Raw genomic sequence first — 26,687 nt, forward strand, 5'->3', positions numbered from 1 at the left:
TGGCCATCACAAAGCCCTGACCTCAATCCGATAGAAAATGTGTGGGCAGAACTGAAAAAGCGTGTGCGAGCAAGGAGGCCAACAAACCTGACTCCGTTACACCAGTTCTGTCTGGAGGAATGGGCCAAAATTCCAGCAACTTATTGTGAGAAGCTTGTGGAAGTCTACCCAAAACAAGTGACCCAAGTTAAACAATTTAAAGGCAATGCTACCAAATACAAACAAATTGTATGTAAACTTCTGACACACTGGGAATGTGATTAAAGAAATAAAAGCTGAAATAAATAATTCTCTCTACTATTATTCTGACATTTCACATTCTTAAAATAAAGTAGTGATCCTAACTGACGTAATACAGGGAATGTTTTCTAGGATTAAATGTCATGAAAGGTGTATGTAAACTTCTGACTTCAACTGTCTATATATATATATATATATATATATATATATATATATATATATATATATATATATATATATATATATATATATATATATATACACACACACACAAACACACCACATTCATGACAGACAGAAAAAAAAATCTAGAATCTTGATAAATTTGATCGAATCTTGATAAATACAAATTTTCATAAATCAATTAGCTAGAGTGTTGATGACTAGCCCCATCTTTAAAGGAATGTTCCAGGTTCAATACAAGTTAAGCGCAGTCAACAGCATTTGAGGCATGATGTTGATTACATAAATAATTTTGTCTCGTTCTTCGTTTATAAAAACAAAAAGTCAACATTGCGGTTACAGTAAAGCACTTAGAATGGAAGTTAATATGCCCAGTCCATAAACGTTAAAATACACATTGTATCAAAAGTATAGCAACAAGACGTGAACATTATACATGTTAAGAGGATTTGTGTGCTTTATCGGCATTACGAGATTAAAGGGTTTACCAGTGTAATGTCATCATGACAAACAAGTTGTAATATTGTAAATAGCCTAATGTTACACTGATATGGTTAGAAAGGAATTTTACCACAGTATAATCGTATTAAAGTATTAATATGTATAATGTTTATATTTTGTGACTATCATTTTTAAACAGTGTTAATTTCAACATTTATGAACTGGCCCTATTCAAATCCATTGTAAGTGACTTACTATAACCACAATTTTTGCTGCTTTTTTTTTTTTTTTAATACAGAAAAGTCAATTATGTTTGTGGTAATCAACATTATGCTACAAATTAGGTTGACTGAGCTTAACTTGTATTGAACTCAGAACATACCTTTAAGGAAAAGGGCCCATGCCACCATGAATTGTGTAGAAAAAGATGGTGTTATCATAATAAGCAAAGTAGTAAATCTATTGACTTGCTAGCCAGGACAGCGTAAGAGAGAAGAAGAGAGATAAAACGGGTTGTACTGCAGGACTCGGTCGCATACAGAGAGCAGATGCTGAGCTAAACGTCACCTGCTCTGCAGATCAACAAACCATGCAGCCTGCACGGTCAAGTCACATTTCAAACAAGAAATACATGAAGACTCACACAGACTCACACTTATTCTGCCAGTGGCAGAATAAGCACGCTGAGTGCAAGAGACAACTCCGACAGACATCGACATGGGTTTGTGAGATCTCAGAGTGGTGTACTGTTGCTTAATGCGGACAGAAAGAGAACGATCTCCACTGGCGTCTTGTTAAAATTTCATAGAACATTTAGCCCGGTTTCACAGCTGGTGGGCTGACCCTTGAAATTGACCCTTCACCGCCCAAGTCAGAGAAGCGTTGATGCATTCTATTAAAAGACCCCTTTAAATTAAAACCAGAGTTTTGTGGCTTTTAGTCAATGTGTGTCAGTTATTTAGTAAACTTGTAGGAGTACACTAGCAAATAGATTGCTTTAAATCTAAGCAGATATCCGTATTTAAAATGTATACCCTCTCTCTTACTGGAAAACATACCAGAAATATTGATCACTCATTTTGCACAACAAAGATCTTTCTCCATTCCAAAGTAGGGATGGGAATCGGAAGGAACGTAATGATCATGGTTCTGATTCCGATTCCTTAACAGTTCCATTAATGATTCTTTTTGTACTTTTAAGGAAGAAATATTTAACAGTTGGACAGGATGAAAGTCATATTTCAGGTCAGTGAGTTTAATTGAGTAACTACTTCACATGATGTTTAAGTGTTTTTGATTCACTAAAAAGAGCCAGCTCATTAGAGTCATTCTTTTGGGAACCGCACCACACTGGTCATGCTGTATTTTTTGAGTCACTTGAAAGAACCGGCTCATACGAGTCATACGTTTTGGGAATTGGACTGTACTGGTATCGCTGTAGATTCAAAAGAACCGGCTCATTAGAGTAATTAATTTGTGAATCGTAGTGCACTAGGGGTGTATCGTTTCTCAGTAAAAAAACGAACCGTATGGTTCGCCAACCACGGTTCAGTAAGCATTTGCTCCGCGGTTCATCTCTAGTTTAATATCGCATCTGGATCATACAGTTTGCCAAAGAAAATAAAGCGCCAAATCGACACACGCAGTTGTAACCTCCGCTAATGCACCTGTATGGCTCTGTAGATGGACACACTCTGCCTGTGTTTCACGTGGGTCAACTTTCTACAAAGAGAAGCTGTCCTATTAACTGTTAGTATATTAAATCAGTTGATGACATCACAGCTCTACACGCATTAGTTGGCAAAATGGCAAGCGGAGAAAACAAGCCCCAAGAGAGAAGCCCCTGCATCATTTAAGTCTCCTGTCTGGGAACTTTTTCTTTATGCGGTCAATTACAACAGCGATGGTCAAAAAACGTTTTCAAAACAGGCACTGTTTGCATACATTGCTCGACGCGAGTGCCGTATACTGGTAATACATCGATATTTGATTAGCTATTTACGCTGACATCACCCAGGGATATATTGCGACAGAGCCGCAGGTGACGCCGAAACTGCACACAGACACACTCCCTTCAGTCTTTAAACAGGCACTCGGTGCTAGTTCGGACAGACATGAAACAAGAACTAAAGCGCTCGGGGTGTTCATAGCCAAAGTTATGTGGCCCTTACTCCGTTGAAGAAGATTTCTGTGTATGTTTAAAATACTCAAGTCGCATTAGGACATCTGTTCTCGTATTCATTTTAATAGCAAGTTTATTTCTTCTATAGTGATGTACAGATTCTGAATGTTGAATATGCGTTGAGTTGAGTTTTAAATGCACGTTATGTTGATGCATGTAGCGTAATAATGCAGGTATTAAGTTAAAATGTTGAGTTAGTAATTAGAGAATTTTTTTTTAGTTAAGGACCTAATGAAAATTAAGCATGGTTTTACTATAGAAATATTGTAGTAATCATGACTGTAATAACAAGGACTGTTGTCACCATAGCTTTCTTAATAGAAATCATGGTTTTGATCAAATTAACCATGGTTTTATGTAGTAATACTGTAGTTTCCATATTGTAACCTTGATTTTATTATAGTATTGTAAGCATGACAGTAACCATGTTAATTTTGTGGTTACTATGATTTTACTACAAATACAAATGTTTAAACTATGGTTACGGTAGTAAATCCATGGTGATTTGTAGTGAGGGCAAATCTCTTGAAGTGTCTGTTACCTAACAGAATATTTTTACTTTGGATTTGGCAGTAAAAACAAAATTCCCTGAACATAACAAATACCGATCCATACCAAAACTGTGACACTAAAACCGTGATACAAACCGAACCATGACAAATTTGAACCGTTACACCCCTAGAGTACACTGATCACTGAGTTGCGCTGTAGATTCAAAAGAACCGGCTCAGAGTCATTTGTTCCTGAACCGTCCAAACAATCCAGCTCATAAGAGTCACTCATTAGGAATCAGACTACACTGGTAGCGCTGTAGATTTAGTAGAGGGGCAGCGCTGCCTCTACATTGTGCTCTTCAAGTGATTTCATAAGGTCTATCTGACCTGCTCTAAACGACTCTCCATGCATGAATCAAGCTGTACGCAGTGGCCAACGCCAAAAGACTCAGTTTCAGCAAAATCCCTCAAGAAAGCCATCCATTATGTCTGAAGAGAGCGTCCAAACACTGACTATAAATTAATGAGCTCTCCATCATCTCCCAAGCGGTCTTCTACCCATTCATTTAGCTGCCCTCTCACACAAATCATCCAAAACCCAATATTAAGTGTCTGAGTAACACCCCCCCCCCCCCCCCCCCCGCTATTACTTAGCTAAATGCAACAGCCCAAGGGTTTTGTTCCAAACCCACCTTAAGCCCAATTCAACACACATCCAATATATACAGTAAGTTACCACGCAAGCTGTGTTTCACTTTAATTCTCTTTCAGGGTGAGTGGGTTTCTTTGTGAGATTACAGCAGTCAAAGAGAATGCAATATGCAGCCAAATTCAAATTAAGTTATTTCTTTCTAGGGATCTGTATTTCGGTCTAGTCAAATACTCTATTTTTTCATTCTTAAAACTGAAGTACGTCAACGCAGACGCTTCTAGGTACACAAGCTTGATTTCAGCCACGTCCAAACTAACACGTTTTCATTTGAAATTGCTTTAATTTCACTACGTTTACGCCTCTCATCCACACTAGAACGGAGCGCTGCAGAGCTTACTCCAGCCACTTTATTACTCTAGCACTCAGCTGTTTGGTCCGTGCTGTCTGTGCATCATTTAGAATGTTCACTTCAACGTTTTCTTCTTGGCCCATGAGAGCAAGAGAGAGAGATCGGGAGGGAAGTGGCCCCTCACATAATTCAACAGTCATAGGAAGCATTAGGAAGCTTTTCATCACAGTGGTCCCACTCCACCCATCCATCGACCCACTTAACTGTCCTAAAATCACTGAATCTCATGTTACCCTTGCTATGGAACCAAGGAAACGTTTGCACAGTGATGACGAGCACCACAGTTCAATGTAAAAATGCAAGGACCATTAGAGACAAATCATTTAGCAGCATTTGAAGGACACGTTACCAAGGTGGAAACACCTGTACTGGAGTGTTGCCTTTTCACACACACACACACACACCTACTAGTGATGTACAAAACAACACTTTAAAAAAACAAAAAATTATTGGAATTTGAATTAACTAGCTGAATCTCCATGATTTTTTTCCAACATGGTCTCATAGAAACACGTTACTATTCCTACATATTTGCCAAATTATTTTTATGTAGCTCCTTGTACGTATGGAGGCAGCTTCCTGGTGAAATGAACACTATAGGCACTACAACAACTATTATTTTATAACGACTTTTATTAACTTTTTACACAAATCACGAGTAAAACGGCAGATTGTCAGTTCATAAAAACTGAATGAACTCAACGGAAGCTCAACTGATAGAGCGTTGCACTTGCGATTTAAAAGACTGGGGTATGAGTCCTGAAGAGAACACGAGTCGACACATGAGAGGAAAGTGACCACAGAATGACGTGGTTTCTTCAACAATCATGTTTTTCATGTCACATTTGCTTTTTATGATGCTATCGCTTAGGTTTAAGGTTTAAGGCAGGGAAGTCTATTTTGTTGATTTAAAACTCGATAGAGCATTAACCTTAAAAACCTCACCTGTTTGAGAGAGCATTTAACTCGCTTTTTGCACCACACAGTGGACATTTCACCTTTATACTGCTGCGATATGTATACAGACCCAAATAACGAAGTCACAACATTTTCAAGCAATCAGGCTCGATTTTTCCATGATTTTTCTTTTCCATCATGATTACTTGGTTTGAATTTTTTTAACGGAATCGCTATTACCCAAGCTGCTGGGTTCCTTAGTGTTGTTTCTGCTTATTAGGCTGGGATTGGAGTAAGTTTTATAGCAAATTATTAGCTATAACATCGAAAAATTACACTTCAACTTCAAGTAGTCAATCTCATTCGAATGTTGGTTAGTTCACCCATAAAGCAACACAAACAGAGGCGCACATGCATCCATGCATATAAAAGCGTCTAAATGCACCAAAAAAAAAAAAAAGAGCATGCCGGGGGCCTGGGTAGCTCAGTGAGTATTGACACTGACTAGCACCCCTGGAGTTGCGAGTTCGAATCCAGGGTGTGCTGAGTGACTCCAGCCAGGTCTCCTAAGCAACCAAATTGGCCCGGTTGCTAGGGAGGGTAAAGTCACATGGGGTAACCTCCTCGTGGTCGCGATTAGATGTTCTCGCTCTCACTGGGGCATGTGGTAAGTTGTGCGTGGATCGCGGAGAGTAGCATGAGCCTCCACATGCTGTGAGTCTCTGCGGTATCATGCACAATGAGCCACATGATAAGATGCGCGGATTGACGGTCTCAGAAGTGGATGCAACTGAGACTTGTCCTCCGCCACCTGGATTGAGATGAGTAACCGCGCCACCACGAGGACCTACTAAGTAGTGGGAATTGGGCATTCCAAATTGGGAGAAAAGGGGATTCAAAATAAATACATAAAGAGTATGCCACAGTTGGATAAGTGACCTTTGCAACTTTGTGTCTGCCACAACGCTCCATTTATTTTCCAATCCAGTCTGAATTGCCCCAGAAAAAAATAGTCTAGAGATTGCATCTCTAAAAACAAGTACACTTGAATAACAACTCGTAAAAGGTTATTCCATTCAGTCACAATCTACTCAGAAGATGCACTCTCTGTATAAGTGACCTCTAATGCTCTTTGGATGCATGACTTGAGTGTGTATTATTTTACTGCATTCCCCCTTAATATGCAGCACAAGACATGAGCAAGACAAAAGGAGGGGACTCATTTTCCGCCTCTTGACATGTTGCCCAATCTGAGGCCTGTTAGGCAGTAGGCGGAAACTAATGACCAACATAAGCTGCTGCATGAGCTGTTTATTTTGCAGTGTTCCCAAGACGCTGTAGCAGCTGCCAAGCAAAGCTAAAACGGAGACAAGGTCTTCGGCTAGCCATGCAAGAAGCACAGCCTTTTAGCTGCTACAACGGCCAGCGCAACATTTGATTTCCCCATTTGAAAAAAAAAAAGTTAAACTAAAAGGTATAGTGATTAAAAACCTAGGCTATATAAGGTTTTTTAAATCTATGTTTAGAGGTGAAAGTAACTAAATCATACAGTTCGGTTCACTTACATAAATTTGATCATTTGTAATCGCTACAAAATGTAGCTTTCGCTTTTTTGATTTACTGTGATGAGCTTTTGTATAGATTCTGATTCACAACTGTAGAGCCGAGGAGGATGGGGCCGGGCTGGAATGAGACACACCCGGTCCCCAATCAGCCTGATGGGGCGCGCGAGGGATAAAGGCGGCCGGGGACGACAGTTCGAGAGAGAGAGAATTACAGACAGCTGTACTGTGTGTTTTTTGGTTGTGTGTTTTTTGTTTAAATTGTTCATTAAATTATTATTTAAGTTGTCAAGCCGGTTCTCGCCTCCTCCTTTCCACTGAACCCCCTTACACTGGTGCCGAAACCCGGGAAGGAGGAGGGATTCCCGTCGCAGGGTCCTCGACACTGCCGTCCACCCAGGGGAGCGCCGCTGCCGTCCGACGGGGGACGGAGTAGCCCGACCACCCGGACGCGGGGAATGGCCGCCTTTATCCCTCGCGCGCCCCATCAGGCTGACTGGGGAGCGGGTGTGTCTCATTCCAGCCGGCCCCATCCTCCTCGGCTCTACAACAACATCTACAGTTTTTAATCGCGTTGTGAACCTTGATATTAAGCAAAAAAACAGATAAAAATGCTTTGCAATGTCACACTTGATTCAAGCCCACTTAAGAACAATATCCATTCAATTTCTCAGTCGTTTGTTGACAAAAATCTCCAATTGATTCATGTGGAGTATTCTGTAATGCTTGTCTGAGAAAGCAACAGTAACCAAAGGGTAAGCTTTGGTTTTTTTGTCGCATCTTATTCAAAAGGCCAAAGAAAACAGCAACATGGATCGAGAAGTTGCAAATGAGCTGCATGGCTACGGCAAAGCCGTATCCTATCCTGACGAGCTATGCTATTCCTGGGTGACAAAGAAAAGGCATCTTCGCGTGCTGCCCATCTGCAGAGTTTTTGTTAGGGAATTCTGGAAGACTTTTAGGCCAGTGAATTACATACCACCAACCACTCTTGGTTTCTAAGCTTGAGTCCCTCAGTGATTTTGTGCCAGTATAATGAATGACCCCATATCACTCTCAATCTTTGGCTGCCCGCCATCTGCCGCTGGAGTAATATGAGCTAGACCAGTTCCACACAATGTCATTGGTCAATGTATATTCTGTTCCTGTGTGCTGATTGGTGATCAGTCAAACAGTTTCATGTATTGCAGTTATGACTGGAAAAAGAGATTCAAGCTGGTCTTGGATCAGTTGGATGCTCTATATGTTGGTTTGGATATAAGTGACTGTCCAATTTGTACATGTGAAATGCATTCGCTTCCACTTCAGGTTCAAAAATGAATGCCAGGTTTGATGTTGTCGTTGGTACTACTTTTGTGTTCCACGGAAAAAATAACAGCACATGAGTTTGGAACAAAATAAGGGCAAGTAATTAATGACAGCATTGTCATTTTTATGCTAAATATTATTTTAAAATGCTAGGGCAACAGTTCTGGGCCTCGAGGTATCAACAACACAGCCATAGAAGAATCCAGAGAACCTGTACGTTCACGGTGGGCAAGCGCAGTACGGTAATCCACAGAGGGGATGTGAAATAGGGAGCATTCAAGCAAAAGACGAAGCACATAACCCAGTCCTTGGATTTGTCTGATATTGCTGGTGTTTGATCAGGGGAGGGTAGAGCGAGACAGGCTGGTGTGTACCAGGCGTGTTAGTCTGAGTAAAACAGACAGTGATGCCTCAGTGATGCGCCACGGGCCTTGGGTTACTGCGACTGAGGTCTGCGACTGTCATTCCCTAATCCAGAGGATGAAGGGGAGGCACTGCAGAAAGAGCTGGGCTGTCAACAGAGCTATACATGACAATAGTTGAAGAGGCTTTGAAGTTTTGTTCTACCACATAAAATATAGTCATACCTCAACGTGAATTTTGAAACAACTGCACATTGTTTGCTATGAAGTTGCTAAATATGGACAACAATTAAAGGCCTATGTGCAAAAAGAATGTTTTGCACATGCCGATACATCTCACACACATTTCTTCATCAGCATAATAAGCGCAGATTGTTCATGTGCAGCCTAGTTTTTCTAAACATGCGAGACGGAAATATTCACCTTATGCACCTGAGAAACTAGCGTAAAGCCATCTTGAAAATTGTGTTGTTTTTTTTAAATGTACAGTAATGTGCAAAAGTTTTAAGCACTTGTGAAAAATATTGCATAGTGAGGATGCCTTCAAAAATAATGACATAATAGTTTTAATTTATCACTTAATGTCATACAGTAAGTCCAGTAAACATAAAAAAGCTAAATCAATATTCGGTCTGACCACCTTTGCCTTTAAAACAGCACCAATTCTCCTAGGTACACCTGGACACAGTTTTTCTTGGTTGTTGGCAGACAGGATGTTCCAAGCTTCTTGGAGAATTCGCCACAGTTCTTCTATCTATTTAGGCTGTCTCAATTGCTTCTGTCTCTTTATGTAATCTCAGACTGACTCGATGTTCAGTGGGGGGTTCTGTGGGGGCCATGCCATCTGTTGCAGGGCTCCCTGTTCTTCTATTCTAATCTCGTCTATTTGCAAATGTAATGTATGGGAGTCTAACATTTATATTTCCAATTGACACACTAAAGATATAAATAACCATCTTAAGACAAATGCTTTTGTGAAACATTGTATGTGCCTAAGACTTTTGCACAGTACTGTAAATTGCTATGAAGTTACTAAATAAGGACTATAATTTAAGGCCAAAGGGCAATAATCAACCCAAATCTAGACCCTTGAGTCCAAGCGCAGCAACTCGATAGCAACTTACGTTTCGAAATTCAAAAACGTGAGTTTCAAAGTTTTGGCTTCTTACATCAATTCTTTTGTTAAATCTCAAGTATGGGGGGCCTGGGTAGCTCAGTGGTAAAGACGCTGACTACCACCCCTAGAGTTCGCTAGTTCGAATCCCAAGGCGTGCTGAGTAACTCCAACCGGGTCTCCTAAGCAACCATGTGGTTCGCTCTCGGTGGGGTGCATGGTGAGTTGTGCTTGGGTGCCGCAGTGGATGGCATGAAGCCTCCACACGCGCTATATCTCCGCAGTAACAGGTTCAACAAGCCACGTGATAAGATGCATGGGTTGACAGTCTCATATAAAGAGGCAGCTGAGATTTATCCTCCGCCACCCGGATTGATGTGAGGGATTAGGTTTAACCCTAACCCTGCCTCACTGTAACACAGATTTTCTTGTTTTTTAAAGAAAAGGAGGGATGAGTCAAAATTATTTTTGTGGTAATTAAATATATGCTGTCGAGTGAGCTTAACTTTTGAACCAGGAATATTCCTGAAATGTACAGTCAGCAAAAGAACTGAGATAAAGTGATTAGTATTCTGCTGTTCATGTGATCTCAACATGGAGGTCCCATCTTGTAAAATAAATCAGCTTTTATTAGACTACTGAAATATTACTTCACTTTCCATCTCATGTGAGTGTACATGTGTTAAAACATATTTTCCAAAGTTCTACTCAAGACTTTTTTTTTAGAGAATGTGCAAATCAATAACCTTGCTAAACACAGAATTTAGGCACCAAGGATGGTCATCTGTGACCAAAACATTTGCTTACTAGAACACTGAAAATATTAAGTAAAAGTCATTATCTCACAATTAAGTGGTCTGTGTATTTTTCTGTTACAGCGTGCAGACTTCCTGAAAAGCTCATTTTGACATTTTTTGGCCTACGCACCTTTTAATTACTCCTTTTGGACTCTTTTAAGAGGTGCTCTGAGGTTCCCTAAATCTCTTAAATACAGAATTTAAAATAGAAGTGCCAGTTTATTCACAGTCATACATCTAGCCTAGGCTATTCATTACAGTTTGGCTCACTTGATACAACGGACTTCCTTTAATCACCAAAGAGGACACAACAAGTGGGAAAACACGCTTTGCTGCAAAATTTCTCACATTCTTCTGTAAAATGCTTCTTAAAGCTTTCAGTTATAAGCCATGGATTCATCCAGAATACAACACTGCCCTTTGAGATACAGTAAAAGGATTCTCATATTTTAAACAAAAGAGATAGCAAAAAAAATCAATTAAATACTTGTCTAATAATACTATGGTGTCATTGTTTAAGGAATGTCCTGGGTTCAATACAAATTAAGCTTACTTGACAGCATTTGTGACAATGTTGATTACCACAAAAAAAAAAAAATTCAACTTCTCCCTTCTTTTCTTTATAAAAAACAAAAACTGAGGTTACAGTGAGACACTTACAATGAAAGTGAGATGTACATAAAAATAGGGCTGTATTGATACAGATTTCCTGATTTGATTCCGATTCACAAGCTCTCGATTTGATTACGATTCAATATCGATTCATATGGGTATATTTCAGTTATAATGTCCCTTTTGCTTACATATTAAAAAAAAAATCTCTCCCAGCTAATACTGTTAATTATACAAGGGACCTTCCAACTAGGTACATAATGAAAATATTCATTTTTCTAATTATATTTTATTGGTTTTACATCATTTTGGTCACATTTTGGCTTTTAAAAATGTACAAATCCATGTATTCAATTAATAGTTAAGATATTATATTTCATGTTTAATTGGATAATTAGTACTATTTACAAGTACACTGCCTGGCCAAAAAAAAGACGTCGTTTGGATTTAAATAAGCAGATACTCAAGAGCCTTTGATTGGATCATTATTGCAGTGATTAATATGTTTCAGCTGGCAACAATTCTTTTAACCCTAACAGATGCAGTGTGTCGCTTCTCATTTCTTAAATAACCATGTCGGAAGACGTATACCGTGGTCATGGAAAAGATGTTACTGTGTTTCAGAAGGGGCAAATTATTGGCCTGCATCAAGCAAAGAAAACAACTAAGGAGATTGCTGAAATCACTGGAATAGGGTTAAGAACTGTCCAGCGCATTATTAAAAACCTGGAAGGATAGTGGTGAACCGTCAGCTTCGAGAAAGAAATGTGGTCAGAAAAAAACTTGAATGATCATGATCGGAGATCACTAAAACCCTTGGTGATGTCACATCGTAAAAATCGATAGTAGAACTCACAGGTATGTTTAATAGTGAAAGTAAGAGCATTTCCACACGCACAATGCGACGAGAACTTACAGGATTGGGACTGAACAGCTGTGTGGCCACAAGAAAGCCACTTGTTATTGAGGCTAATCAGAAAAAATGACTTAAATTTGCTAGGGAGCATAAAGATTGGACTGTGCTTGCAAATACAAGTGATTTCCTCTCATTGTAGAGGAGGGTTGCACATAGAGTAAAAGATCTATCTTAGGATTTTAAAATTGATATTGAGATTTTTTACATTTTTACCACGTACCCTAATTCAAAAGAGAAAGCAAATGTGTTGTTGTCAAAATCCTATGACCACAATCAACTTCTCTCAAACCAGCAACCAAGATGATCCACTCAAACTAACCAAAACTGTGCAAACCGATAGCAGGACATGAAAACCACATGAAGGGCACGTCAGATTTGCTCATCCAGGCATTCCCAAACAACAAAGTCAAACATGTAGTAGACCGGAGCTGTGCAAATAGGGGTTAATATGATTCACTTGGAGGAAACCAACAAGTAGCGCCTGTTGAGCCAACAGAGCTCCAAATCACACGGACCTGTCAAGCTCTTCGTCATTCTAACGGTAATTACTTTCTTTCTAACAGGGGAGGGAATGATCTTGGGTTGTGCATGCCTTCAGTGTGCCAGCGGAAGCATTTCTAGAAATGCAGTGGCATGAGTGTCTGTGTGTGGAGGCCACTGCTGCTGTCAAACAAGATAAAGGAATATCATCCTGCCAAAGAAAGCCAACGTCCAACTCACTTGATGAAGCAACGGGCTCCTTCAAACGTATATCCTTCTTCCCATCCAGTTGGTAAATCTGAAAAGGAAGCACAAGGAAAATGGGTTTTGCATGCAAAAGCACCTTTCTAGACTGCGTTTGGCATGTGCCTAAAGCGGGCAGCACATCATGCCCGTTATCTGCAGTGTTGCTCAGTGCCCACAAGTGCTGCTCTCATCTTTACACTGCAGATCAACATGGAAATCTAGACTAGTCACCTCATTTTGCTTCTCAACGTTGGGAAAGGCATGAACATTGATTTCATAACTCGAATAAAATCATAAAATGCATAGGATATTAAAGTTCAAGGCATTAAATGCTTATAAAATGTGCTAAAATTGTGTTTTTAACCTTGTTTGGCTTATATATGGCATGCATTAATACAGAATTCCTTGCCTGCCGTCACACCTGAGACTGCAATTTGAATGACAGCTGTCAAAGCGACACATTGCGCGCCCGAAATGGTCAAGCGACGCGTCTTAAATGCAACTTTGTGTCATTTTTGTATTCAGGTGTGCGGTATGCATGCAACGCAACGCAAACCCATTGACATTGCGTCCGTTGCGTTGCGTCACAGCTGTGGTTCCGCGGCTGCATTGACTGCATTTCATCGTGCATTTTCCATACAACGATTTTCCAAATCATAAGAGCTGATGAATCCAAATTTCACCTGGAGTTTTTCTGTGTCCAGTAATGACGGCTTCTCCCGTGACTGGATGGAGCCAGTTTGTGCTCTTTGCTTCTTCACTGTTGGGTGAAAGAGAAAAAGGGGAGAACATGTGAAAAAAACACGCGAAGAGAGCCATTCGAGTTGTAGAAAGCCCCAACTTTCCATCCCGCTGATATTTACTTGATGAAGAATACGCGTCCGTCCCGTGTCACGCCGTAACTCCATGAGGAAGGTAAGCGAGACAGCCAGTCCGCGTTCAGCTCCTCCGCCATGACTGAGCAGCAGCGCTTGAGCTGCGCGCCTCCGACTTGCTCGCGCGTACACGGGATGGGAGAAGCGCATGAGTATGAAGGTAAAATAGTGCCTAAATGATTTGCATGCGCAGAGTGAGATTTGTGAAGGCGTAAATCAAATTGCAAGGGAGTTAGAAGTTAAACTTTTTTTTTTAATTAGGAAAAAAATTACTGAGTGCACCTTTCAATCTAAAAAAAAAAAAAAAAAAAAAAAAATACAATAGGTAATCTAGGAAATATGGAATTTAGGTGGGGAATATTAAAATAAAACAAAAATAAGCTAGATACATAAATAAATCGATAAAAACATTAGATGCATTTATTTTATTTACATTTTTACATTTCTTGTTGATTTGTGTTCTGTTACCTTTATTGAGGCAAAATTATTTGTGAAAATAATAAACTGAGAATGTGCAAATAATATTACAAATAATAATAACTACAGTATATACCTTATTTCATAAAGGAGTCATGAAATGCTTTTTTTTAATATAGATTTATTATCTTCCCTGAGGTCTACTGATAATGTTAAGAGTCACGTCATGTCAAAAGCAATAGAACCCATTATAATCAATGATGCTGTCTACCATGCAAGCGTCCGTTGCGACGCGTCGCGCCAACAGTAAACAGATGTCCCGTTCCATTTTGCGCTGCACATGCTGGCACTACTACTGCTAAAAACGCAAATAAATTGTTTCGAAAGTTTGTGTCAATGCACCTGGTGTAAACAGGGTGTCAGCACCAAAAACAAACAGTCATGACATTTGAAATATTCATGAATGGAACTGTTTACTTACTGTTTTGCATCTGGTCCAAATGTTTTTAAATGCCCCATCCTTCAATTACAGTTCCTTTGCAAAGCTTGAATTGTTTTATGACTGGTTCACAAGCAATCCATGCTGATAGCATGCAATTCTTGCTGAAATATGCTGGAGACACATCCACATGACGTACATACATAGTCCAAAGCACGGTGTAAATTACACACACGCATCCAGTTTCCAGTATCATCCTGCACTGAAATGCACATCGCTGGAAACATATCTAAATGGTCAAAGATGTCCATCCAGCACTTGTTTTCATACACCAACTATTAAAAATATCGCAGATGAAAGAACGAAAGAAAGTGTCCATGACGCGTTTGTGCTCAAAACAGCAAGAGGCAGCAGCTGAATGACAAAGAATGGATTCTCCTCTTCAGAGTTGTAACTTGACACCACATCTTTTAAAAGTGGCCCGAGATATGTATCAAGCGGTCAAAGACATCTGTCAGTGCATGTTAAAAAACTAAAATAATTTAAAATAGTCCAGGTGGGTCCCCTTTGGTGTTCAGGAATAGTTAGGGCACAGTAGGCCTTTTTTGTCCTTCACTCTTGGACAGTTCCAAGGGTGCGTTGATGTAAAAGTAGGCGTTGATGTTTTTGAGCTGTAGAGGCGGTCATGAGTTAATGTACACCTAGTGACATAGAGTAGTCGCTGAAGAAGAGGACAAGGAGTTTTGGCTACTTGTTTTCAATAAATGCTTTTATTGCATTGGGGATTTATTTTTGAGTTCTGAAATTTACAGTATGTTTTTATAGTAAAAAATGTCAAAATATCAAGGAAAATTTGATTCCTCATTACATGACCCCTTTGATGGGAGAAATTACATTACAGCACAACATTACATTTTTGTAGGGTATAGAAGCCATGTTTTTGTTTGTTTTTTCCATTTGACTTCACATTATGACGTAGCAGCTAAAGGGCATTATAACATCATGCTTCTTGAAGATTTTAAAAATAACATGGCTATATTAATAGACACACCTCTCTCTCTCTCTGTGTGTGTCTGTGTGTGTGTGTGTGTGTGTGTAGGTCAATATGTGACCTCTGTCTTGAGGAGCTCCACAGATGCTTTTCTAAAAATAGCATTGTACATTTATTCGATACATTTACATTTATTAAGTTATCAGGTGCTTTTATTCAAAGCGACTTACAAATGAGGAAGAACACAAGCATTTTAATTTTAAAGGAGCCAAGAGTATTAACAGTGCCACATTACAGAATTTTAATAATAAACCAGAACACTACACATTTTATTGTACAGCTGCTTATTTATTAAGCATATTTGTTTATTTGGTAGTCAGTTATCTACTTATTTTACTTATTCAGTGTCTGTATTATCTGATTAACTTTATATGTCAAAAATAATTTGTCACTCAGGGAATAATAAAGTTGAGGCATATTGACCGTTGCCCCTGGCGAACAATTTCCTACATAGCTGTGCTATTTTCATGTCTTTCATATCACTACGTGGCCTCTTTTTTCAAACATTTTAAGTAATTTCAACTCAGTAATGTCAGTTAATGAATGTATTTGCTTAGGAATTATGTATTTAGTGCTATAATGCCAGTTAAGTGCAGTCAGCTGGTTATTTGCATTGGGGTCCAGATCTGTTAGGGTTTATTTTGCAATAATGACCAGCTGACTGTACATTATAATCCCATAATTAGGTGGTGCACTCTTTTTTTATACAGTATCATTGCAACAGTGATCACACATGGAAGTTGACATGTTGTTTCCAAGAGTTCCAGTACCCTAGGATTGGCCACATTATGCCGACTCACTCACATTCGGCATCTCCCATCAGACATTTATGCTTCGGCTCATGTGTGTTTACCTTTCTATGTGGTGGGACCGGATGCGTGTTGCATCAGTAGTGTGGGAGACCTGGGTTCAGATCCCGCATTGAATCCAGGAAGTACTTGGGTTCACATAATCAGTGACAAGCAGGATTCAGAGGTTGCATTTTCCTCTCTAACATTACATTTTTAGTCCACGGATGGTTAGATTTAGGTTTGGTATTTGGGCTGGGGGACAATTTATGAAATATGCATTCCTCTTCACTGTATTACAGTCTGTACAGCTGAAAACTACTCGCTCCTGGGGCCCCTTTGTGGACATTAAACCTGGAAAACAGAGCTCACACTTGCCCATTCACTCAACAACACTTACCGTTGTGGCCACTGGGGGCAGTGTTTCACATTTCAGTAAGCGCAGACCGATTTTAGCTAAAAAAAAAAAAAAAAAAAAATCAATTTACTGTTTCAATTTCACTGTGAGATCAGACTGATCAGTCACATGAAGCTTGTGAATGAACTCCTGCTTTGAATTATATTTAATGGCGGTTACATTAGATCTTAATTCTAAACCTTTTGTTTGGAATTATCCAACACCCCTCAGTTTCAGATATTTACACATTCACAGGTTTCAAAACTGTGCTAAACTCACACATGCAGTGCTAAGTATTTTAACCAAAACTGTAGGAATATATGTTCTCTTACCATTCAATGCGTCTTCAATTATGAGTGTTATATGATGTCAAAATACAATTCGGTAGCCTCAGTTGACGAGTAGTTATCCTTATCCAATACTGTAGTCTCTGACCATTATTTGCCCTTGGAACAGAGTCTTTATACTTAAACGTGTGTTCCAGACACTGATTGACCTTATAGTAGTGCCCTCTTCTCTAAACCAGCAACAAATCCACCCAATTAGTAATCCAGTCTGTTTGAGGGGCTTAAGACAGATTAGCATTGGTGTCTAGGAGACTAATGATGAAATACCCTCTGTTGTTTTCTTTTCTTTTATATATTTAACACATTTTCTTATGTCACAGCATCTTACTTTAAGGTTTGCATTGGGAACTATATTTTTATATTTTCTTCTGAAAATGTGAGTGGTGTTTGTAAAACGTTCTGCTACAGAGCTTCTTTAGGACTTGTGGGTGTATCCAAGGCATTGCTAGGTGGTTGCTAGGGTGTTCTCTGGGGTTGCTAGGTGATTTTTTATTTTTATTTTTATTTATTTGACCAGGTCAAAAGAGCTTACCCCCAAGTCTCTATAATATTCTGATCTTTTAACATGCCGAAACTTAAGGATAGCGGTTTATACAAATCCCGTCATGACGCCGTAAACCCTAAAATGACCATAAACATTACGATCAAAACAACTTTACAGCTCAAATAATATACAAGTTTTTACAGAACAATACAAGTGCTTTTAGTGTAAAAGTATAAAAAGTTTGGGACCCCCTGCTCTGTAGAGCGCAACAGTCTGGAAGTAAAAATCCCATTAATTTATCCCATAGCCAAATTCATTTTCAATGATTACTTTTAAAGACATAACATTTAAAATAACTAAATATTTAAAGACAGACCTACCGAGAGCTCCAAGGTTCTTCATCGATGGTATATGCTTCCACTGAAGCCATCCGTCTACGTTATTTCAACTTCATTGTTTAAAAATCGTGTTTGATAGTGTAATTCATGGTAAACAACTACATAATTAACTACAGCAGAGAAATATCCACCAATCAGAGAATTGCGGCCAATGAAACCCACGAAACGTGCTTCAGAGGGACCGCGCGCTCCCATGATGCACTGTGCATGATGTAATCAAGTCGGTCTCCCTTCACCCTTAAACTGCTTATGTATTTGTACATATTGTGATATATTGCAATAAAAGTACAATATGTTGTTTCTATAATCTAAATTTAATAGTTTTATAGATTCCCATCATTTTTTATTCAATGACATCGTTCGCAATGCTTCGTGGGATTTTAGTTTGTGCCTTCATGAAAGATGGTAAGTACACAGCCTTGTACCTTTGTCTTATGTCCGATTTTCAAATACTTTTTTGCCTCAAAACAAAGTTTGTGATGTTGTGATTCACCTTGTAGCTGGTTGGTTTGGTTCATGGCTCACAACTCTTTTATGAAGGATTTTATTAAAAGTCTATGGAAGAAGTGAATGGGGAAAATACTTCCGGAACCCAGACAACTGAAAAAGTAGGTGGGCAATGTTGCGCTCTATTGCCTGTGAGTGTGTACCACAAACATAATTAGTCACAGCTCGCCAGTCACATGGTGAGAAGTCAGGGACTGTTGCTGTCACCCAGCCTGAAGTGTATTCCTTAGCGGAGCACTGTAAGACTACAGGATCCTCCCCGGCCTGTCAAAGCTACTCGAGATGTTAATCAAACTTCCTAATGCTCCCCGGGTCTACTTTTCCTCACAGTTATTAAATGAGCAGTGAGTTCTCTTCTCATAATGAATATTGATGAGGCTTTCTTACCACTGAAGCCTGTTTGAGATGAGCTTGAGTCTCACCGTTCACATCTTCGTCTAAATCGTAATGACAAGTTTTAATCAGTCGTGACGTCATGTAAAATGAACTAATGTGGCAGCAGCCTCAACAGTTAAAGGAATATACTGTGTCCAATACGAGTTAATCTCTCTTTTAAAGAAAAGGAGGGACGAGTCAAAATGTATTTTTGTGGCAATCAACATAATGCTTTAAAAGCTGTCGATTGAGCTTAACTTGTACTGAACCCAGAATATTCCTTTAACTGTTGAGGCCGCTGCAACATTGGTTCATTTTACATGACGTCTCTCACAACTGTTTAAAACTTGTAATTTTGATTTAGACAAAGATGCGAACGTTTTTTTCAAGTCAAAATCTGGAAATTATGGTAATTCTGACATGAATGCACCATTAGGCAAACATCACTATTATTATTGCTCATAGGTAGATTTGAACAAACCCAAAAAGAGACTTAAACAAACCTTCAGTACCATTTGTGCTACAGACATGAATGATACCTCAAATTGTCTGGCTTAACTTTTCTAAGCGATCAGACTTTATTTACGAAAATTTACTTACGATTAATTACGATAAGACAGACAAAAAGAGGGACCCAAGCCATTTAAGGACCAGAATTTCATTGAGACTTCAGGAGTTTTTCCACCATCGAGACAAATGTTTCTCATTGCGGAACCATGTTGTTCCGTAACGATTACGATTTTCTGAAACATACAACAGCAGGAAAGAGTCATTTATATTTATGAGAATAGCAATACCTAACTGAACGATTCAGTAATATTCTTGAGGAAAGCGCTACCTGATTGGTCGAAAGAAACTATAACCCAACCCATAACCAACCAGGCAGCGCTTTCCTCATAAATTTGATTGACACTCACAAAACCCGAGTACCCACACACAATTCTAGCAATGTTCTTGCAAACAATGTATAACTCTAGTCCTAAATACACAACACTATTCAGATCCAATTCTTTTACTTGTAATTGGAGTGGCTGACCCCTGTTTAATATCTTCCCTTTCCTGTTGTCCCATCTTATTGAGCTGGGTGTCTCAATAGTGTCAATGGCTCTCAATGCATTAACCCCAGTTCAGTTTGCAATAATGAGCCATTATGTTGAATCTTTGTAATGCATTGACTCTGTGTGATGAGTATTCCTGTAGAAAACAAGGAGAAAGATGTTCATCAGGGCTAACTGTAGAGGATAATTTCTTCCCACAAAAAGCTCATTTATTCTGTGACCATTTGTTGATCCCTGCTGGTAATTCTACTGCGATCTAGACAAGTCATATTTATCACAAAGACTGGCTCTCTAAAAGCTACATAACTGATGGCCATTTATAACTAATGGGCTGTTTATGAGCGTTTTTTGCTATCTCACAAACACAAGAATTTAACTTATGCCTCATGTCTATGTCCTTAACTTAATATTTGCTGTAATATTTATTAATGTTGTGGTTTGTGTGTATGTATCTTTAAAGACATACATACTGTATATATGGAACATTTTAAAGTCAAAATACTGTAAAGTTAACAGTCAGCAAAATGTAACCTATTTACTTCTTATTACACATCTCTGATCTTATTGTGAAAGATTTATTGGTGCATGTTATTCGTAAGAAAAGTATGTTTGGGGGCCTGGGTAGCTCAGTGTGTATTGACGTTGACTACCACCACTGGAGTCGCTAGTTCGAATCCCAGGGTGTGCTGAGTGACTCCAGCCAGGTCTCCTAAGCAACCAAAATGGCCCGATTGCTAAGGAGGGTAGAGTCACATGGAGTAACCTCCTCATGGTCACAATTAGTGGTTCTCACTCTCAATGGGGCGTGTGGTAAGTTGTGCGTGGATCACGGAGAGTAGCATGAGCCTCCACATACTAGGAGTCTCCACAGTATCATGCACAACAAGCCACGTGATAAGATGGGCAGACTGATGGTCACAGAAGCGGAGGCAACTGAGACTTGTCCTCCGCCACCCGGATTGAGGTGAGTAACCACGGCACCATGAGGACCTACTAAGTAGTGGGAATGGGGCATTCCAAATTGGGAGAAAAATTATTTATTTAATAAATATTTAGACTCGACCCTCATTTATTTAAAAAATAAAAATAAAAAACAGCAAAAAACACAGGTACAGTGAGGCACTTACAATGGAAGTGAATGGGGCCAATCCGTAAACGTTAAAATACTCGCTGTTTCAAAAGTAAAGATACAATACGTAAACAATATACATGTTAACATGATTTAAGTGTGATAAAATCACTTACTAATCTTTTATATGTTAAGTTATAGCCAATATTACAACTTCGTTGTTATGATGATGTAATGCTGGTAAATCTGGTAAATGCTGTAACAATGGTAAATCCCAGATTATATCACACTAAAATCATGTTAAACCAAAAATGTTTAGGTATTGTGGCTATAATTTTGAAACAGTGAGTATTTTAATGTTTATGGTCTGGCCCCATTCACTTCCAGTCTAAGTGCCTTAATGTAACCGCGGTTTTGACTTTATTTTTAAATAAAAGAGGGATGAGTGAAAATGTATAAGTCGAATTATTCCAACTCAGTTTCAAATGGAGTAAAAAAAGAAATTGTTTAACTACCCTTAGGTCCAGGCAGAATCTGCAGACATTTGATCAGATATTTCAGTGCAGATTTTAAAGGAAAATTGGCAGAATTCTGCAGAATGGATTTAAGCATTGTAAAATATATCAAGTATAGCTGGAGGTGAAGTACTATACTATTATTAGTAGCTGAAAGCATAATCAAAATATCCAAAATATTCAATAAATATTCAGTGATAATGGGTGTTCCAATTCTGAGAAATGAGTACCATATTAAGGTTATTCCAGGTTTCTAGTCAAGAGTTTAGCCTATCAGTGTGAGATCAACCCAGGTCACCGTCTGCTCTCAAGGGCAAAGAAAACAGCGCCATTGTAGCTAAACAGCACACTTACTTTAATCGATTGTGTCTGGTGGTGAGCAGAACTGGGCAGACGTCTGTTCCTGTGGGCATGATGAGCAGCACAAATGAGCTAACAAAAGACTGTTAAATTAACTTTGCTGTCTGTTTTATTAATGTCCATCACTCACAAACAACAAAACAATGAAATCAGTTTTGTGTTACATTTTAATTTTAGAACACTGTAGATGGGTGAAGCTTATTATTATAATTGATTTAGAGCTGTTTCATGCACATTTAAATTAAATTAAAATAGCATGAATATAAATGGGTGTTTCTTCAACTTCAGGCATTTTAAGCACTGTAGATTTCTAGAAAGTCTACTAACTATGTCTACTAACAAAGTCCAACAGTGTACATGTCATTTTATGTCGTTTAAGTCATGACAATTCCCACCACAGTGTCATTCCAGCACATCTCAAATTCTATATTATGTTTGATAGAATTCAATGCCGGAAATGACCCTGATGGAAATGACATTTTTAACGATTTTGAAATAAAATGTCTTATTTCTTTGTCTTGCTAAGGCTAACTTCAAAGCTAACATTTTATGTATCCTAAATACACACCAGTAAATAATATTTTCACACTTTTTGCATAATTTCACAGAAATACAGCTTGATTGAAATGATGCCCAATAATAATAATAATAATAATAATTATAATTCTGTGTTTTCTTCAAACATCACTTGTCTCATATTTCATCTCAAGCATGCTCTTTATGGATACTTTTGTCAAATTGGCCAACACTAACTTTTCAACAAAAAATAAAAATACAAAATATAAATAAATAAATACAATTATATAAAATAAAATTACAGGCAACATTTTTTAAGTGAGTTGGAAATGATGCCACAACTGTGGGACAGTTGAAAATTTTGGAAAATTGATAGAAATAATTTTCACACAATAAATATTAAAATAGTTTATATTTATTTCACTCTTTGTTTAGATTATCATAGTTTTAAACATGTAAAAATTTGTATTTTTATAATGGATTTTCAAGGCTAAAACAGTCAAATCTGCACATAAAAGGCATTTGAAAAGTGCCAAAAATAAATAAATAAATTCAAAATTTCACTTGAATTATTATGCTGATAATATTATTTGAATTCAGTTAGAAAAATGCTCAACATTTTCACAAGTGGTCCCAGACATTTGTACCCCACTAAATAGCTATTTATCGGTAAGGTACTCTTGTGCAAAGCTCCAGCTAACAAGACACAGAAGTCTCATGTCAGTCAAGTAATAGAGTGTACTAGAACATCTGATTTATGTCTTATTGGTCTCTGAAAGTTTTTTGCAATCCTTCATAAAATATTGAAAGCTGTTAGCCTCTGACAAGTTACACACATACACAATCTGCATAAAGAACTGGCCAAGATGTCTGTAAACTTCAGTGTGGGCTCCTCCTCTGAGATAAATAAACAAACATGGCATACTCGTCTGAATAAATGTTTTACTTCATTTTTATTTTTTAATTACTCTTTGTTTATATATGCCAAGATTATGTGGCAGGATCAACAAGCTCTCGTATAATCAGGTGTTGTTTTTAAAAAGCAGTCAGTCAGTCTCTCCTTTGGCAAATGTTCTGGGGTTGTTTTAGCAGAACAGAACGGCTTCAGATATTGACGCTGCATCAGCACAGATTTCAATGAGCTAAATAAATGGTAAACACCAAAATATGCATCCTTTTGCAATGTCCTAAACTTTAGGATAGATTCAAAGGAGCTTATTAATTCAAAACGTTATCCAAAAGGCTTTAAAACATGATCTAAGGCTATAATATTTCCTAAAAGTTGGAGGGGATGGAGTGTCCTGAAAAGATCGCAAGTTGCAATGGTCTTTTGTAATGCTCATCATCTTGAGCTCAGAATAGAGCTGTTCCATCTAATATTTTCTCCACAGTCTGTACTGACAGAGGTAAAGGTCACTACTTTGTATCCCCCAGAAGTTCACTGTCTCATTCGGTCTAACATTTCTGTGGTCGGCTTTGCTGTTGCTTGGTTGTCCAGAGAACAGTGTGTGTATGTGTGTGTTTGCCCTTTCCAGACTTCTTTTCCTGCTGGCTGGTGGAAAAGCCCAGGGTCAAGAGGTCACATGGAAGGGGTTTATGGTGCTACGGTAACACATCAGGCAGATCAGACTAGTTTTCTTAAACTCCTTTCACCTTATTTCTCTTCAAGACCTTTCGAAATAGGCTTCGCATTGGAAGTGCACCTTAAAATGCTGTCGAGCTTACTATTTAGCGTCTATTTCAGCGTCATAATTTACTCATGCTCATGTCGGTGCAAATCTGTATGCTGTTATATTTTCTGGGAAACACAAAAGGAGAATTTTTGAGGAATCGTCACACAGTCCTTTTCTACACTGTAAAAAGTGGAAATCTGCAGTTGTTACCGTATCTATTTCTACTTGATCTAACCCTAAAAATGAGTTTTGTCAGTGTAACCTAAAGCATACAGGTTAATATAGTAATGTTAAATAATATTTATGACTTGAATCAAAGCTGTTAATTTAGATTTAGATGTTCAAATGTAGAATTTTTTTTTAGGTTACCACTTTTGTCAGTGTATACAACAGCAGTCCAGAGGGGGGCGCTATATTGCGAAAAAGTTTACTCTTAAAGCGTTAAAGTCTCCGTATACATACAGTAAGTCAGGCATATGAGGTATCATTTGAAAGCTTAGAATCTGAACTTTTCAGAGATAACCATCACTTCTGCATGTTCCTTAAAATAACAAAAAATTCATGTTGAATATTAGCGCCCCCCAGAGGTAAAGGGGTAGAAATATTAATATACAAATAAAAGTCCTTCACATAGCACATAAATGGACAAGTCATATATCAAAGGAAAGCTCTTATTCTCAGGAATGTGACTGTACAGTTATACAGTTGCCCTAATACCACAGTTTGAAAGATTTTCAAAAGAATCACAAAATGAAATATGATTTCCTGTAAATCATCAAATACAAACATCTCTTTTATGCTCCAATAACTGCTGCTGTAAGCCCCAAATAGCTAAAAACTTATATCTGCTTTTACCTTAGGAAGTTCTCTAAAAAAAAGAAAATGAGCCATTATTTACTTGTATGTGAGCTTGCTTGGCTGAATAATATAATGTTAAATCTTTGATGTCCAGAAAAAAACATGCGGTCCAGCAGGAAATCATGCTAAACAAATCATCAGAAAATATGTTTTTCATTATTGATGATAAAATGATATACATTATCGCAAAGGGGAGGATCTCAGTTTTCAAGATTGAGCTTATAGTCCACTCAGATGCCAAGATATTCAATGAAACAGTGGGGGTGGTGCATGAACTGAAAATTAGAATGAAGGTCTATGGACGAGCACATCTGTGAGGGCTAAAATGTGTTAGAGCGCCACCTACATTTCAGATCTGTATACTGTGATGGAATGCATTAGAGAAAATAAAAATATTTTGTTATAGTGCTTGCTGTCATCTAGTGGAATAAAATGAGACTTTTCAAAGTGAGGTAGAGTGAACAGAACAGTGTTTACAATGTTAGGACAACAATAACAAAAAGTTGTTGTTTTTTTTATTTCTGTTTATCATAAGATTATAAACACATACTGTACAATATTATTTATTAATAATTGGAGTCTCTTTTTAATTTGGGCAGTTCTCTGAAAAATGAGACCAATTTTTAGCAATTAGTTCACAATATGTATAAATCGTGAGCTTTTAAATTTGAGTGTGAAATATTCCGGACAGCAGCCCAAAAATGCACCAGAGTTTAATTTAATGATTAAAGAACAAAAAGTACAATAAAAGTGCCATAAAGGTAGTCCATGTGATTTGTGTGCTAAATTCCTAAATCTTCTTAATGCATACAATAGGTTTGTGTGAGGAACAGACCAAAATTTAAGTCTCGAGAGCTTGAGCATAGGGGTGATTTTCAGTGAATAAAGATTTCATTTGCAGTCTTTTCCTCACACAAACAATTGTATGACTTCTGAAGACTTGGAAAATAGTATGTGAGTTGGACTACTTTTATTGTCCTTTTTGGAGCCTTTCAAAATTGCCGTTGCCATTGAGGTTGAATTTCAACCATGAAATCAGAATGATTTAGGAGGGAAGGAAAGAGGTTAAGAAAGGTCAGTGTGCATTAACTCTGTGTCCTCCACATGCATTCACATGTACCAACCATAAATGTCTCCATAATGCAAGAACAGCACTGAGGAAGAGTAGATCTGACATGATGATCTTTAGTAAACAATGCACATTGCACAATTATGTAACTAGAGTCGGGAACCCAGAGGAACACTTATCATACGAGGCCAGACCAGCGGCATCAACATGTAATTAATGAACGTGCGATATCAAACAGCTGTTTGAGTTTTCTGTGTCAGATCCAGCTCTGTTTTAGTCTCCTTCTCTCTCCATCTCAAGCAGGAAACCCACCGCATTGATCTTGGTAGAGCTTATGTTAACAGGTGAATCCTCAAATCAAACGGCATAAGACCCAACTGAGAGAAGCTCATGCAATGGAATAACTGCCTTAGGAAACTGTTGCTTTACTAAACGAACTGTGATTGGTCCAAACTGGTCTCATAGAATCACGTTACTATTCCTACATTTTTACAAACAAAAATCTTTACCTGGCTCTCACACAAATCACAAGTAAAACGGCTGATTATCAGTTTATAAACACTTAGTTTTTGCCCTGTTCTTCACACAACGCTATC

General features: G+C 38.2%; 1 protein-coding gene across 24 annotated transcripts in view; it reads right to left on the reverse strand.

Moving 5' to 3' along the window:
- The window catches only part of LOC127435273 (pleckstrin homology domain-containing family A member 5-like), a 207,633-nt gene extending 193,744 nt beyond the window's left edge, over nucleotides 1-13,889 (reverse strand). For all 24 annotated transcript variants that reach the window (XM_051688606.1, XM_051688601.1, XM_051688605.1 and 21 more), the window contains exons 1-3: nucleotides 13,759-13,889; nucleotides 13,579-13,655; nucleotides 12,890-12,947 (exon numbers count right to left, since the gene is read on the reverse strand). In XM_051688606.1, coding sequence (XP_051544566.1) covers nucleotides 12,890-12,947; nucleotides 13,579-13,655; nucleotides 13,759-13,850 — 227 coding nt within the window. In that variant the 5' untranslated portion in view covers nucleotides 13,851-13,889. The remainder of the gene's footprint in view (nucleotides 1-12,889; nucleotides 12,948-13,578; nucleotides 13,656-13,758) is intronic.
- Between the last annotated feature and the right edge of the window lie 12,798 nt (nucleotides 13,890-26,687).

The sequence above is a fragment of the Myxocyprinus asiaticus genome, chromosome 45 (genome assembly GCF_019703515.2).
Source record: "Myxocyprinus asiaticus isolate MX2 ecotype Aquarium Trade chromosome 45, UBuf_Myxa_2, whole genome shotgun sequence".
Taxonomy (NCBI): Eukaryota; Metazoa; Chordata; class Actinopteri; order Cypriniformes; family Catostomidae; genus Myxocyprinus; species Myxocyprinus asiaticus.